The sequence below is a fragment of the Rattus norvegicus genome, chromosome X (genome assembly GCF_036323735.1).
Source record: "Rattus norvegicus strain BN/NHsdMcwi chromosome X, GRCr8, whole genome shotgun sequence".
Classification (NCBI taxonomy): domain Eukaryota; kingdom Metazoa; phylum Chordata; class Mammalia; order Rodentia; family Muridae; genus Rattus; species Rattus norvegicus.
In genome coordinates, this window is record NC_086039.1 from 71916225 (window position 1) to 71932267 (window position 16043).

Sequence of the window (16043 nt, forward strand, 5' to 3'; positions counted from 1 at the left end):
ATGTATGATTTGTCGACATAAAGACTCGATTCCTTTCCAGTTTAAGGAAAGCTTAGAAGTCGCTGCGAACCCACAATCTCCACCAGCAGAGCCGGTGTTGTGCTGAAGAGTGCAGACTGATTTGAACAGAAGACGTCTGTGACGGGAGTCCTCCCTCTTCAGAGCGTCTGTGTGAGGGGTCGTCCCTCTTACAAGAAGGCTGTCTGTGGGACGTTACAAGCAAGGTGGTAAAGTTAAGCTAGCATCATAATCATTTATACCTGGATAAGTTGTACCCATTTTCCCTTCACTCTGACACTGTATTATTCTGCTGCCACAATGCAAACCTAGATTTTTAGTTTTGTTACTGCCTTTTTGAGATATTATGCATCTATATAGCTACCTTTGTAGGTCTGCGTCTGTGTGCCTATGTATATATTATACGCACACAGAGGCACTCAGCACTGACACGCATTTCCTTCCGTACTGGGGCGGAGGGGATATGTTTTCTCCAGTTCAACAGGAGTGCTCGACCCAAGTCAGTCATATTTATAATATGGTGTTCCTTGTTTGAAATTAAATTTGGGCACAGGAAACACACAGAGACATTTGGGTTGTTTCAAAAGTCAGAATTTCTGAGTGCCATTTCAATTTGGAGGCTTTTAGCTGAGTCCAGGAATAAAATTGACATAAACAGTCCATGCCCCACAGTAGAATTTTAGTAAACTGTAGAGAAATCTGGGTAAAAGGCTGCCTTCAACTCTAAGCTGTAGTTTTTTGTGCTTTTGTTGTTATTGTTTGCTTCTGTTATTGTTGTTGTTTACTCTTTAATCACAACTACTTTGACAATAGAGCCTGGGTCCTTGGTTCACATGGAATAATATAGATGTGCTTCTAGACGGCACATTAGTCCACTTGTCCACACCTGTCATCGGGATTTTACTACATGGACTTAAAAGGCAACACTATGTCAGCGGTTTGTATATGTGGTAAATCCCTGCAAGAACAGTGCATTTGTATTAGAGATGTCAGTTTTAAGTATGGCATTGTTGGCTTCTCTCAAGTTCTCTGGGACTTTTTAATTTTTATTACTACTATTGTTGCTATATAATTATGGTCAGGAGGCCTCTTCTCCCCTTCCTTACTCCCCGCCACTCCTCCTGGCTTTCCCTCACAGAGACTGCTAGACCAATATGACTTCTTGCCCTGACCCCTGTTGTGGCAGTGTCTGTTCTTGCTCCAAGTGTGCTATTCATGCAGGTTCATTCCCTCTGTGGGCTCCGGGCTTTGCATGTCTATGATGTGTTACTGGAAGGTCATCCTTGCTGGTTTTGGGTGGATCGCAGCTCTTCGCCAACAAATACATTCATGCTTTGTTCCCGTGAGGTTGTTTGAACCCGACATCGAACTGAAATGTGCTTAGTTGACTAGCCAAACCTCCACTTGCTCTCAATTTGTTTTGTAAAAGCCTGGTAGCTTGACAGCTGGAGAAAGATGGTGAGTAAAACCAGTCCCGTGGAGGTTGGAAATCCTAGCTGTGGCTGCACAGTCTTGGATCCTGTCAAGACAACACCAGAGGCGTGGCCAAGTGTAGGTATGCTTAACTAGTTGGGGTTCTTCCTGATGCAAGAAGTCAGTCACGGTTCACGGCGCATGGCTATTTGATATCCATTTAGTCTTCACAGAGGCTGACCGCCCTATAGTGCAGGATGGTCACAACTGCTCACCCTGTGAACACAGTAGTACCTCAGTTCTCTCTCTGTCTGCAATCACCACGTGTTCAGTGTTTCTCGTAGGTACCAGGGACAAGCGTCTCAATATCGCGTGATATACCCTACTCTTCGTGCCTCTAGTATATGTGACCAGGTGCCATCCTGCATGTATATCTGCAACCTGAGTCTGTCTCTTACAGCCCATACTGGTAATCTATGGCGCAAGTGGGTGAGTGCGTCCTGCATGTACTAACAGTGCAGAACGTGGCACGGTGACTGGCAAGTAAAGCTCCTTTTGAAATGTCCCGTGGACTGGATCAGTTCCAACCTGTCTGCCATTATCCGATGCCTCGCACTGTGGTTTTCTGCAAGCAGCCTAGGCTGGCTTTGGTTGCCTGTGACCTTCTGGCCTGGGGTTGCAGCATGAAGATGGGGATGAATTTGCTCACTATTCTAATTGCTGCCTTTACATAAGGCAGAGGGAAGGGGAGGTTGGTATTTGTTTGTTTGTATTTTAATTGTTTCACCCTTCCTCCCACTCTTTTCTTTTGGTGGCTTCCACCACCCTTAATGGTGACGGACTCCTCCTGAGCCTGCCACATTGGGCTTCCCTTAGGGCCATAGTTCAGATCTGTAAGCAATGCTTGCATTGTCCTGGTATCTGAATGTTGACTCCTCACTTAGGAGTTGAACATGAATTTCCAAAAACTTCGCGGGACTTGTGCAAACAAAAGCAGAGAATCTGTGTATAAAATTTACTGGCCTTCCTCACTTACCTGCTCTAGTAGCATACCATGTGTCAGTGCGTATGTGATGTCAGGCTGCATGTAAACTTCAGAGAAGAGCCTTAAAGCAGACCATCCATTTTGGCATGCTCTCTTCTGAGTAGAATGTTCGATGTAAACCAGCTCAAACTACATGTGCAAGAGTCCTAGGTCCTTTCTTGCTTGCTTGCTTGCTTGCTTGCTTGCTTGCTTGGTTGCTTGCTTGCTTGCTTGTTAGCTCGCTCGCTTGCTTGCTTGCTTCCAATTTGATTTTGGTTTTCTGTATAATTGCTTACTGCGCTGTTCTAGTGGTTGTAGCATAAAGACTCACTGGTCAAGCATTCATAGCGCAGGCAGAAGGTGCTTCCAGTCGTATATGTCATGCAGCATTGGAAGGGACTGTGCACACTCTAAAAATTACAGTTGCTCCTAAGCCAGATTTCATTTCTATTCTTGTTTCGTGTGCCAAACCCCAAAGTTCATTGGTCCTGAATCTCTGAACATTGTAGATCCATTAGAAAGAAGGCTATTCTGATCAACACAAACTGTAGTGCCTGAAAACTGTTAACACTGATTGTCTGAGAGATGAAAGTCCTCCAATGTTAACACAGGAAACTTACTCAAAATAATCATGGTCGAAATGTCTGCATTCTTGTGAATGCTGTGCTCTCTGTCTTCTCCACCATTGGTGCAGTTCAAACATAGGAGTAGAGTTCAGAGGTCTTTGTGTTCACATTTAAAGCTAGATAAACGACCTCATTTTTTTGAACTTCAATTCATTTTTAATTTTAATTTTATTTCATACCACGTGTAGACGGTTCCCTGTTCTCTGCATTTAGAAGTATACACAGTACAATGCTGTTAATTCTTTAAGTAACATTTATAAATATGAAGTAACTCTATCCTTCCTTAAACATTCTAAATTAACCCTTTATGTGCACAAGGAAAGAAAGAAAGGAAGAACCAAATTAGACAGAAGCCCTGAATACATGTTTTGAAAACAAACAAATGACCAATGTGCAGAACTGTGCTTACAGTCCTAGGCACGATGTACCCAATCTCCTCTGATTAGAGAAAGACCTGCTTATTACTTGTTTGGGAGACTGCCTGGGAATGCCGAATGCTGTTCTTTTAAAGATTAAGAAAAAAAATTTAGAATACGAAAGGTCTTTCAGAAAAGGAGTTAGGAAACTGTGAAGCACATAGGTCCCTGAGAGTCTGTACGTGTCCTGTGCTGATGGGATTTTGTACTTACTACCATGCATGTGTGCATATTTGAAGTTCCAGATGTAGCACTGCACATTTGGAGGGACTGTTTGTATTTTCCCACACAGGAAGGAGCTGGACCTTCACTGTCTAGCCTCTAGAAATGTTCACTGAAAATAAGTTAACAACCCAAACGTCAAGCCCCCTGAACCAAAATCAGGCAAAGGAGGATACAGATTAGCTGTTCCACCGTTAGAAGCTTGTGCCACCAGGCACTGTTTGTCCTGCGGGATACAGGGATCAAACCAGTATCCTCCTACTTGTTGATCAAGCGCTTTAGCTAGGGAGCCCATCTCCAGCCAAGCTGGGACTCACTCAATTTGAGGAGACATCTCCAAGTGAGTGCATGTATTCTCAAGGGGAAAATGTATTTCAGGTGTACTTGACTTACGATTGCTTCCAAACCTGGGAAAACAGGAAAGGTTGTTCCAGACACAAATACCTGTACTTGTTAGAAACCTTCCTGGTTGGGGACTTGTCAAGGGTCCAGTAGTGTTGTAGGCAAAGCATCCTGTGGGTGTGGTTTTAAGTAAACATGTTTTGTTTTGGTTCCAACTTAGATGGCACGGATCTTATTAAAAGGGGATTTTTGACATGTTAGAAGGAGTTGGGGAGCTCTCACATCTTCCTCTACACCAGAGAGTTGATTTGAAGAAATTGAAACAAGCCACTACTGAAACACTTCCTAATTTGCCTGACTGGCACTGACGAATTGTGAGAGTAGCTGGAGTGAGCATCTAAGAATAAGTCATTATTTGATACCCAGGCTTTGATTTTTCTCAGCAGTAAAGTGAGACCTAATGGTAATAATGTCTCGGTCCAGAATTTAACTAATATAGTATCTTGCCTCTGCAGGATGTCAGGCACAAGGAGAGAGCATCAGGAGGCTCATCCCCCCAAAGGTAACTTGTCTCTAGACTCTGGGGTCTGTGAGGACGTCTGATCAATTTTGCTGTACCCACTTGCCTTAGCCTGCTGCCATACCACATAGAGGAACATAAAGTGATTGATGAAGAAAGCTACAGTTCCTGTGATTAGCTGAGGTTGTGAACTTGGTCTTTTAGGGTCAGATAAAGTTAGCATGGTAGAAAGAAATGTCATGTCAGGGGAACCCGTGAGGGAACGATATAAAAGAGCTGGGTGGGTGTCCAGTAGAACAAAGGTCCCGGTACTTAGAAATGATCTGCCACAACTAAGAAGAAATAGAGTCAAGAAATATTCCTGGCCAGGAGAACAAACCTCAATTCAGATTAGAATTCTGGAATAAAGGGGGAGTTGAGGAGGAGCTCTGTGTTGGTAACACTGCACTTGTTTCGATCTAGCACATAAATAGCATTGTATGCTTAATTTTAGAATACGCCTAAGTGCATGTTGTCCCCTGATGGCACACCCTTCAAGACAAAGTAAAAGTAAGCTTTGCTAGCCATGTTTGGAAGGGTCTCTAAATGCCAGGCCCTGTGTTCACAAAGGAGTGAATAGACCCATAAATATTTTTATGCAGGCACAGAGTATTTGTGATGTTTTTGAAATAGGTGTTTGAAATCTACAGAAGGGTTGTTGGTTAAACTTTTAATAAAATGGGCAAGGAAGGAATGAAGAAGAACAGAATAAAAGAAGGAGAGCTGGAAGCAAGAAAGAGAAGGAGACAGAGAGGAAAGGGAAAGAAGTAGGGAGACTGGGAGGATGAGGTGTGGAAGGAAAGACAAAGGGAGCCCAGAAAGGGAAAGCCAGAAAAGAGGATTTCATCTGAAAACGTTGGGGACACTTACCTAAAATCAGCAACAACTCAAAACAAGCCCCTCGACCCCTGTCCTTATTAGACTGCCTTCTAGGGAAGCAAGGTGACAGTGGAAAACCCAGCAAGGCAGAACTGGTTTTTTTTTTTCTTTTTTTCAGAGCTGGGGAACCGAACCCAGGGCCTTGCGCTACCTAGGCAAGCGCTCTACCACTGAGCTAAATCCCCAACCCCGGCAGAACTGTTTTTAATGAGCTCAGATTCAGAGAAAAGCCTCGAGACTTATGTGTGTACCTCCCGGTACAATGAGATTTACTATGGTGGCGGAGTTTAGGAACAGTGTAGCAGTTAAAGAGGCAAGTGCGTTTCTGTAAGTCAGATGAAAGTGAATCATCCACCCACCAGCTCACCACCCCCAAGCCGATATCAGACACAAGAGCAGCAAGACTCTAGGGTGCTCTGGGATAAAGACGACATAAGGTGCACCAGGTAGGAATGCACAAAAGGTACAACCAGAAGAAGCGTGGAAGAAACAAAACTATGGCAGCTCCACATAAAGGGAGAGCCATGCCAAGCTGAAGACTAGGAAGGCCGGGTGATAGCGGGGTCCATGTAAATCGATGCCCCCGAATCAAGGAGAATGCAGTGCAAACGCGTTGCAACCGTGTTTACTGGGAAACTGGCATGCAGATTCTCACATATACACGGAAGGACAAAAGACTAGGAACAGGGAACTTGCATGTGGTTGTGAGAAACAAGAATCAGGGGCATTTCCTAGCAGACACCACGTCATGCTTTAGAGTGACTAAAAGAGACACACAAAAAAATTGAAAAGTAATAAATAAATGAGTAATAAATAAATAAGGGCAGAAAGATAAAGAATTAAAATAAAGTAAAGGTGTGTAGAACTATCAGAGAAAGTGAGGGACTTATCCCTGGAATAGAAAAGAAAAGAAAGGTCAGAGACAGACTCCAACAAGATGGCACACAGTGTTCCCAGACATAGGCGAGTGTTCTCTGGGGTTTAAGATGGCTGCCGAATGAGAAAACACAATGTGAGGATGGAAGGTGGTCCATGCCAAACCCAGACGCTTGATTTTGTGAGGACACGTTAGAGCCTAGCCAAGTAGGCCTAGGTGAAAGTGTATGCACCCCCAGCCCACATTATTTGGCCTCCAAATGGAAGAGGTTTCCGGGAACCACCCCTGGAGGGTAGAAAGCTCAGTTTGTCCCTCCAGCGCAGGTAGGATTAGTTAAGTTAGCACCAGTAACCAGGAAAGGCTCCCAGGCGCCACATCAGAGAACAGGCGGAAGTGGGTGTCAGAGCCGCCACCAGGGGGCGCCCTTCTGAGGGACCGGTGAAGGAAGCTCATAGGCCTCTGAGGCAAAACAGGAAGTGGAGCCTGAGGCAAAGGCGCGAGCAGGAGCGAGGAGCGAAGAGCGAGGAACAGAACGGCCGCTTCTTTCGAGGCTCAGCCCCGCTGATTCTGAAGGGCTGGAGTCTCGGGTAACTAACCACGGGGGGCATGAGGAATATGATCTTCATATTCTTCTGTGCCTTTCTTCTTCCCTCCCTCTCTCCTGCTCAGGTGCCCATTTCCTTCATATTTTTAGGCCTCTTCAAGGCAAAGCCTGCTGGAGATGGGAAACGGCACAGAGGAGGCCCCCTCGACCCCACCCGGGCCTTCGGCCTCCTCCACAGGCTCTGTCCAGCCTCCGTGGGCCCTGCCCCAACCCCTTCAGAGAGCAACTATCTCCAGGTTGCCTGCCGGTCTGGGACTTGCCAGAGAGCAGATGAGGCAGGTAGAGGGTGAGAGGGAAGGGAGGGAGCCATTCTCCGCCCAGCCCCAACTGTCAAAAGGTTGAGAGGACTCTGGACGATTGTTGGATGACTGGGGAGCGAATGTGTGCGTTTGACTAAAGAAGAGGGTGTGCATTGAGGCCACGGACAGCGGAGTCTACCAGATAGTTTGTCTTTGGGCTAGGTCAGGGGCTGGGACTCCACATGGGCGTCAACAAAAACCTGTCAGGCATAGCGAACTGGGGACGAAGGAAATGGGAATTAATGATGACGATGGATATTATTTGTTTGTTTGTTTGTTTGTTTGTTTGTTTGTTTGAAAATGAGAAAAAAACATTGGGAAAATCTGGATGGATTTTGTGAGAAAACTGTTTGAAGGCCAGCATGACACTTATTAGCCCCGGTTGGCCTCAGTCATGATCCCGCCTACCGCAGGTATCTGGGTGAGAGGTTTTTAGGTACAGAGCCAGTGTCCACTGCCTTCAGAAGAACAATATGATTTCATGGGCGGGGAGGGGAGGCTCGCGGGGAGGGGGACAAAACGGTTATCGGTGGAAAGGGGGAGCAAAGGAGTAATGAAGACTGTGGTGTGAGGAAAACTTGAATGGAGGGTGAAAGGAAAAACTGAGTACTTGGTGCGGGTATCCGCGAGACCGCTGAGTACTTGGTGCATATTTTTACCATGTGGGGAGTGAACAAATGGGAGGCACCAGGAAGACGATTGCCTTCCAGTGTCCAGGATTTCTCGTGATTGCCGAGGCAGACCTGGGGCTGCTGGTGTAACCCTGGAAATGGGATGTGTGGAGTGAGTCTGAGCAGACCGACTGGGTAATGGAGCCAGTGCCAAGAGGTTGTTGGCGGGAGGTGCTGGTGAGGGAGACAACATGAGGAAGACTGAGACTGTGTGAGTATAAATGGGAGATGGAGGCCGAAGAAAACTGGCAGAGAATAAAGTGATGCTGGAGGTGACCGTGCTGGAGAAGGTGCTCGCCCCCAGAGCCAGTGTACTTCGCTTGTTTGGTTGCTTGTGTTGCCTTGTTTTTTGGTTTTGTGTCTGGGGAGTGGTTGTTTTTGCTTTTTTGTTTGTTTGTTTGTTTGTTTTGGTTGTTTGGTTTTTTCGTTTGTTCGTTCTTTGTTTTTGTTTTTTGTTTTTTGGTTGTTTGGTTTTTTGTTTGTTCGTTGTTTTTGTTTTTTGTTTTTTTGGTTGTTTGGGGTTTTTTTGTTTGCTCGTTCTTTGTTTTGTTTTTGTTTTGTTTTTTGTTCGTTCTTTGTTTTTGTTTTTTGTTTTTTGGTTGTTTGGTGTTTGTTTGTTTGTTTGCTTGTTTGTTCGTTCTTTGTTTTTGTTTTTGTTTTGTTTTTTGTTTTTTTGGTTCTTTGGTTTTTTTGTTTGTTCGTGCTTTGTTTTTGGTTTTTTGTTTTGTTTTGTTTTTGGTTCTGCTCAGGAAAGAACAGTTACTTTAGGGCCATGGGGATACAGTGGCCTTTCTGCTCTCAGCCTAAGAACCATGGAACCCAAAGACAAACCAGCTGTTCCCTGCCGGCCCTCCACTTCGGAATATAACATGGGGAACAGGACTGCAGCAGCACTGCCTGTAATGGAACCTAGGCTCAGAGGACATACAAGTCACGCTGGCAGAGGCCACAGCTGTGGCTCCAGGATCCAAGTCAGGTGGGAAACCCATTCTTCCCAGTCTCGGGTCTGCTGGTGTCCCAGTTGGGCTGCATCCTTTCCAGTATGTTGTTCGAGATGGTGAGGGGGTCAGGTTCCCTTTGCACGTGACTAGCAGGAGTCCTTCAAACCCCTATTGTAGGGAACAAGGAGAGGCCCTGCTGGCTGTGGGTTCTGAGAAGAAGGGGCATAGTGCACCAATAAAGAGACGCCAGATTCGACTACCAAGAACGACTGTGCCCCGCAAACCCCTCAAACAGGCCAAGAAGACTTCTACCAAAGGAAGAGGTCGCAGTGAGTGTCATTGCCTGTGGAGGGAGCCTGAGTTTGGTTGGAGAGAAGCAGGGCATGAGTAACCCTGTGACCAGCCCTGCCACAGAATTGCAGTGGGGAGTTGGGGTAGGGTACCCTGAATCTCAGTGGGCCCAAGTAGGAAAAAGACACCCAGATGTCATATGAATGGAGGGTAGCACTTGTTTGCAGGAAGCAGAGATCTGGGGCATGGGGTGGAGGTGCGGTGGGTTGTGTTCAAAAAGTTTTATGGTGGGAAGTCCTCAGAATGGTGTTGAATGTCTTCGGATGAGGCTGGTGGGCAGCCGGTGGGGAAGAATTCTTGGTCTTTTACAGCTGCAAAGGAGAACCCTGTGTCCCAGCCTGAAGACTTGCTCCCCAAAAGTCCCCAGGAGGTAAGGAGACCCTGTCGCTAGAGTGGGAGGCTCCAACCAGTTACTGCCAAGAGCCCTTTCGACTTTGCCTTTAAAGTCAGGGTTCTGGCCTCTAACCTGTTGGCCAGCATGTTGCCTTGTGCTGACATGGAGAAATGTCACTTCTTCAGGGGCCTCAGTGTTCTCAGAGGCAGTTGAGCATAAGACTGGAGGGGAGGGGTTCTGCAGAGGTCTTCAGAGTCCTGACATTCTAGATTCCTGCCATTGGCCTAACAGTTGCCACTCCCTCCTCCTCTCTGGAAGCAATCCCTACCTTTGATCTCTGTCTCTACAGGAGAGCGCCCACGGATCTCAAGTACATTGCTGGCCCTCAGCACTTCCACCTCTCTCGGAACAGCAGTTGATGGGTCCTCCTCCTTCTGTGGACCTTCATGGGGCTTTCACCTTGTCCAACCCGTGAGTAGAAAGGGACCGTGCAGCTGGCTGTGTCTTGTGTCTGTGTGTGTCCAGTCCTGGGCTTGGTGCCACAGCAGCAGCAGGAGGGGGAGGAAGATGTTGGGAGAGAGGAGGACGAGGGGAGGTGGGGGGAGAAGGCTGCAGATCAGACCGAAGGGTAAGGACAGGGCTCCTCTCCAGCTTTGGGAGTCCCTCCTCCGGAGACTTGGTACAAGTGACTTAATTTTTTTCAAGCATCCATTTCCTAGAGGTCATTTTGGCGAGAGTATTCTGTATCTGTCACATAGAAAAAAGCACCACCAGCCCAAAGCCTGCTGCCACCCAGTGGGCCTTTAACACATGGGCACTGTTTCTCTACACACAGCAGATGAGTGAGATGGGAGGGTCCTGAAGAAACCTAGGGACATGGTGGAGAGGGCCATGGAGGCCCAGGGCAAAGTCCAGAGGCCAACAGAGAAATCCCCCTGGCTGTGCTCCGGGCTTGTCCCTCATGATCTGTGGTGGTCTGGCAAAGTGCTGGCAAGGAACAGTCCCTGACAATGGAAGGTCTCCATATCTCTTTAGGGACTTTGCAGTATATTAAAAGGCAGACACTTGCGGTTCCCTGATGTCTTCTTCACTGCATATCTGGGAGAGATTTAAAAAAAAAACTTGTACGGATTAATTTCTTAGGAAAAAATGTGTTAGGGGGTTGTGGAAGGGAAAACAGACTGTGCAGGACAAAGGGCATATCCATGCCACAAGGCCTAAGGTCTCCACAGACCTTTGAATTCCCACCCTCTGGTATTGCAATACCCTGCCAGTCTCTCTCTACAGGTGCTGCCTACCCAGCTAGGTGTTTAATTCCCTTACCTCTTGTTTCCAGATACTCAAATATGATCCCCGTGCCATGTACTTCCACTGATCACCACTGTCCACTGGAGCCACAGGTACCTGCAGGGAAGCAGGAGAGTTCTGGAAACCTGGGTGGGAGGAGCTAAGTTGCTGTGCAGGCCAGACCTTCTGAGCTCTGGGAGTGGGCACTGGAGGCAGCTGGCCACGGAGAAGTCTTTTGTGCTTCTGAGAAGAGGTGTTGGATGCACAGCTCCTGTTCTCTTCACACCTGTTTCTCTGCAGGGCTCCGGTGCCTCTGACCAGGCCACCATAGAGTGTCAGGAAACACTGGAGGCTGCCGAGGCCCTCATGACTCTGAAGAACTCTTCATGGAACTGGCACCAGAGCCACAGATAAACAGGTAGCTGGCTTCTTGGAAAGGAGCATGGGGTGGAGATAGTTGGGAGATGGGAGCTCTGTGGTAAGGTGGTCATGGCTGGGTACATGGGGTTAGTTTGTGGTTGGAATGACTTTGGGCTGGGTACCCCAGTCTTATGAGGCTGACTTCAGAGAGGGCACTTGGAGGATAATTCAGAGAACGCTCAAATATGAATCTCAAGTTTTGTGCCTAGCAGTAATTGGCTGGTGCCCTGCTGTCGAAAGAGAAGGAGTCTGAGGCCCTCGGGGAGTTGCAGGGACTTGCCCTAGAGCAGGCAGCATATCCACTGCAAGAAATAGAACCAGGCTCCCAGATTCCCCACCCAGCCCCAAGTCCCCAGTCTATTGTTCACTGTTGTGGTGGAAATTTTTATTCCAAACCCCGAGTTTCTACCCTGCCTTTGACCATTTAGGTCCTACACACAAACTTTATATTTACAATAAGCCTTAAACAGCACTAGAGCTGGGCAGGCATCCACCCTCTACGCTATTAGAATCCACGTTCCTGTAGATAAGCCCCAGTTATTACTGTTTCATCTGGGCTGCTCTTAACTCTAATTGGCCAGCCCCGATTTCGTGACTCTCCCATCCCATGATGGCTTCTCCCTCCTCCTTTGCCTTCTTCTCCCGTCATGGTTCTCCTCAAACCCACATGCCCGGGAATCTTCCTAAAAGCCCGCCTATGTCCCTTCTGCCCGGCTACTGGCTGTCGGCATCTTCGTTTGTCAATCAGAAATAACTTGGAGGGCTGGTGGAGGAGGCGAGCAGTGTCATACGGTGTCACTTGGTTCTACATGCAGAGTCTCTCCTCTCTGGGACAGCCAGGTCTTGGGGGCCCAATACTAGCATTACACTACAGGCAGCATCAGGCCAACCCACGACACACTGTGATGGTCTGACGGAGACATAGAGATGGAACGAGATTTAGACCCCATTCTCAGGGGGATTTCAGTTCAGATGTGCAGCCTGGATTCTTTCTTGCGATATATTTTGCAAGCAGATCTCAAATGACCCATCCAGAGGGCAAGTGCTTTATGAGCTGAGAAGGGAACTAAACTTCTAGTGTGTCTGGGCAGCAAGGCTGGACCTTATTGTGCACAGAGACAGATAGGGTCTAGGGAATCTAGGAGGAAGTCACCCTGGACAGAACTGCTGGAACACACGGGGCAGAATGAAGCTGGGGAGGTGGCTGATCACAGGGGTCTGGCAAGGGAGGGAGACGAGACCTAGGCCAGGGCTTCTTAAAGTTTCCTGTCTCACAACCCCTATCCACCTGAGAGACGTTTACAGGACCCCAGTATATAGGCACATAGGCAATAGGCAGGCATAAGAGCAAAACATGTAAACATAATAAACTATGAAGAAATTTGCTTTAATACAAGTCCTTGGTATACATGTAATTTTGCCATTTATTAAAGATTTAAAAGGTGCATGCCAAGGAGATGGGTGTGCTCGTTTGTTTTTACTCAAAGAGTTATATCTTGACTAAAAGTTTGACACTGAGGAGCATAAAGCATCTTCCTTGTTTCTCAGAGTTGATCAGTACCTTTAGTTTACACTTGTCAGTGCCGAGGATGCTGTTCCAGGTAAATACGTAGTACAGAATTGTACAAGTGTGTTTAGGGTCGTTTCAGAAATTGTTAGAAACACTGTCCTAATCCCAAGCCAAAACCCATCTGACAATTTTACACAAGCCTCGACTCAGCAGCTCAAACAACAGTTTTTAAAGTCAAACATTTTAAAACATGGGTAGGAACGACAGACAGAAAATATTAAAAGGTTTTGTTTTCCACCGTTAAACCATCATGTTTCTGTTAGAGCCCTCAAACAGGGCTCAAAACAACCCTCAAACAGGAAAGGAAACACTGATGCCTGAGATTGTCCTATGACCATCACATACCTGCACACGCTCACAAACATGAGAATGTGTACACACACACACACACACACACACACACACACACACACACACACACACCCCACAGCATGGGAGTAGGCCAGGAGGAGTGGGTAGTGGAAAGTCAAGGAACTTTCCTGACATCAGGAAAGTTATATTTAGAGACCATGAGCTTCACCACAGTAGGTTTGTGGCCATGGTGGAAGAATGAGGGAAGGTGAGGCTGGAGGTGAGGAATTCAGGCAGGAATAGGTCTGCCCTGTGTTCTCAGTGACAAATGTTCACTTGTGGGAGATGAAGAAATGCGGGAGGGTCGGGAAAGGGATTGCTGATCATTAGGTGGTCCTCATACCATCCTTTCTGCCTTCAGGTCTTGCTTGAAGTCGGAGCAGTGAAGCCTCCCAGCCCATCCGTGTTATTCAGACCCACCGGCTGGCTCCACTTCACCTCCTGTTGAGCATCTGGAGTGCACCTCCCTCTTGAACTTAAGGGACCTGGGAAGGGGTGCAGGCTCCTTCAAGCACCAAGTAGTTGATATTCTGTGTGGCTCATGTCTGAAATGCTTAAACGTGCTTTGTAAGCCTTCGGGCATTTAATAAGCATCCAGACTCTTCATAATGTAGATCAGTTCCTTAGCTTGCATAGTATGTTCTTGGACCCCTATCCCTTGTCCCTTTGTGAGCTGGTGCTTTTTAATGTACCTTCTGTAGATAGCATTGTGCAATTTAATATGACCAGTCTGTTGGTGGGGTTCTGAGTGGGTTAGTATACCATTTTCTGCATTTGTCTTGTGATTGCATATGTACCTGAGCACTCCCGTATTTGTATGTGGACACATGAGAAGTTTCAACTTGTGTATTTGAACAAATAATAAAGCATTGGTAGGAGGCATTGTCCAGGTCTTCAATGTAACGGGCTACACCTTCCCCAGTGGTCTCTCTTCTGGGACTCTGACGCCGCCACAAGTTCCAAGCCTTAGCAGTGCTACCCAACTCCTTCATGCCTTCAAAACATGTACTACAATTGAGACTCTCACACCTTACCAAGATGGGCTGTCAGCATGGAATTTAGCCTTGGCATCCTCTGAACCACAGCTTAGGTTTCTGGCCCTGAGGAAAAAATGCCAGAAGATTTTTGCCCCCCCATGATCACTAGTCCCCTCGGTCCCAGATGCTCTTTCAGCCCTATCTGACCAGCATCAATTATCCTTGTAAAGCAAAATTTTCACTTTAGTGGTGCTCTTATCTTGTTAAGTACGATTCATTCTTCAGCTCCAAAGGACTATATTAAGCACATCTTCTCAACTCAACATATCACACATGCAGCCCCAATGAAGGATTTTGAAGAATCATGTTTGTTTAAGAGGACCTTGTTTTCTTGGTGTCCTCGGTACCTCTGGCTCTCATGTTCTTTCTGCCTCCTTTGTCCACAGGGTTTCCTGAGCTCTAAAGGGAGGTAATAGATAACGACAGACCATTTAGGTCTGAGTGTCCCAGGCTCTCTTATTCTCTGGATTATGTCTGGATGTGGGTGTCTGTATTTGTTCCCTTCTGCTGTAGGAGGAAGCTTTTCTGATGATGGCCGAGGAAGGCACTGACCTATGAGTATAGCCAAATGACACTAGGAGTCATTTTATTGCTACACGAAACAAAACAAAACAAAACAAAACAAAACAAAACAAAAACAATGGTATTTGCTTTTCCCCTTGGTCACTAGGTGATCTAATCTCAGGTTATTGTTATCCAAGCAGTGTCCAGTATGGATTCCATCTCAAGGAGTCAATCTTAAGTCAAATCAGATATTGGTTGGTTACTTCCACAAGATTTGTGCCTGCAAATTGCACTAGTGTTATCTTGGAGGCAAGACAACCTTATGAATGAAAGGTTCTGTGGCTGGCTTGGTGTTTACATTTCTCCTTTGGTATCGTGCAAAGTACCTTCTTGTACCAGAGACACTAGAACGTATGGGTGAAGGCCCTATGTGTGCTGTTTCTCTGATTTCATTCTCAATCCACTTGTCACTTGTATATAGGAGGGTTACTAATTTTGTGAGTTGATTTTTTATCCAGCTACTTTGCTGAAAGTGTTTATCAGCCATGGGAGTTTTCTGGTGGAATTTAGGGTCACTTGCACACACTATCATATCATCTGCAAATAAAGATACTTTGACTTCACCCTTTCCCAGTTTTATACTCTTGATCTCCTATGCCTGTCTAATTGCTCTAGCTAACACTTCAAGTACTGTATTGAATAGGGATGGAGACAAATGGACAACCTGTTCTTATTCCTGATTTTAGTGGAATTGCTTGGGGCTTCTCTCCATTGATGTTGGCTATGGGTTTGATGTAGGCTGCCTTTATTATGTTTAAGGATGCTCCTTATATTCCTTATCCCTTCAAGACTTTTATCATAAACGGGTGTTTGATTTTGTCAAATGCTTTTTCAGAATCCAATGAGATAATACGTGTCTTTTTTTTTCCTTTCAGTTTCTTTATATGGTGTATTACATTGACATATTTTTGTATGTTGAACTACATACAAAAATCAAGTAGGAGGAAAGCTACTTGACATTGATGGATGGTAGTTTTGATTAGTTCTTGAATTAAGGTTGTGAGAAATTTATTGAGTACTTTTGTGTCAATATTCATCACTGAAATTGGTCTGAAGTTCTCTTTCTTTGTTGGGTCGTTGTGTGGTTTAGGTATAAGCATGATTGTGGCTTCATAGACCGAATTGGGTAGTGCTCCTTCTGATTCTATGTTGTGGAATAGGTTGGACAATATTGGTATGAGGTCTTCTGTGAAAGTCTGATAGTCCCATAGCTCCCTACTCCCAAACCCCGGGGGAGA

General features: G+C 46.2%; 1 protein-coding gene across 1 annotated transcript; it reads left to right on the forward strand.

The window, feature by feature from the left end:
* The first annotated feature begins 6852 nt into the window (after nt 1-6852).
* On the forward strand, nt 6853-14086 carry LOC120099304 (doublesex- and mab-3-related transcription factor C1-like). Its single transcript, XM_039100452.1, has 9 exons — nt 6853-6963; nt 7071-7255; nt 8753-8926; nt 9069-9220; nt 9554-9612; nt 9926-10047; nt 10913-10976; nt 11164-11281; nt 13566-14086. The coding sequence occupies exons 2-8, from the start codon at nt 7098-7100 to the stop codon at nt 11275-11277; spliced, it is 843 nt and encodes a 280-aa protein (XP_038956380.1). The 5' UTR covers nt 6853-6963; nt 7071-7097; the 3' UTR covers nt 11278-11281; nt 13566-14086.
* The last annotated feature ends 1957 nt before the right edge of the window (nt 14087-16043 follow it).

Bases quoted from the DNA above. Each gene is read 5' to 3' on its own strand.
- LOC120099304 (XM_039100452.1), top strand. From the start codon at position 7,098: ATGGGAAACGGCACAGAGGAGGCCCCCTCGACCCCACCCGGGCCTTCG. The intron at 8,927-9,068 runs GTGGGAAACCCA...CCCCTATTGTAG, and splicing joins GGCTCCAGGATCCAAGTCAG to GGAACAAGGAGAGGCCCTGC. The intron at 9,613-9,925 runs GTAAGGAGACCC...CTGTCTCTACAG, and splicing joins TCCCCAAAAGTCCCCAGGAG to GAGAGCGCCCACGGATCTCA.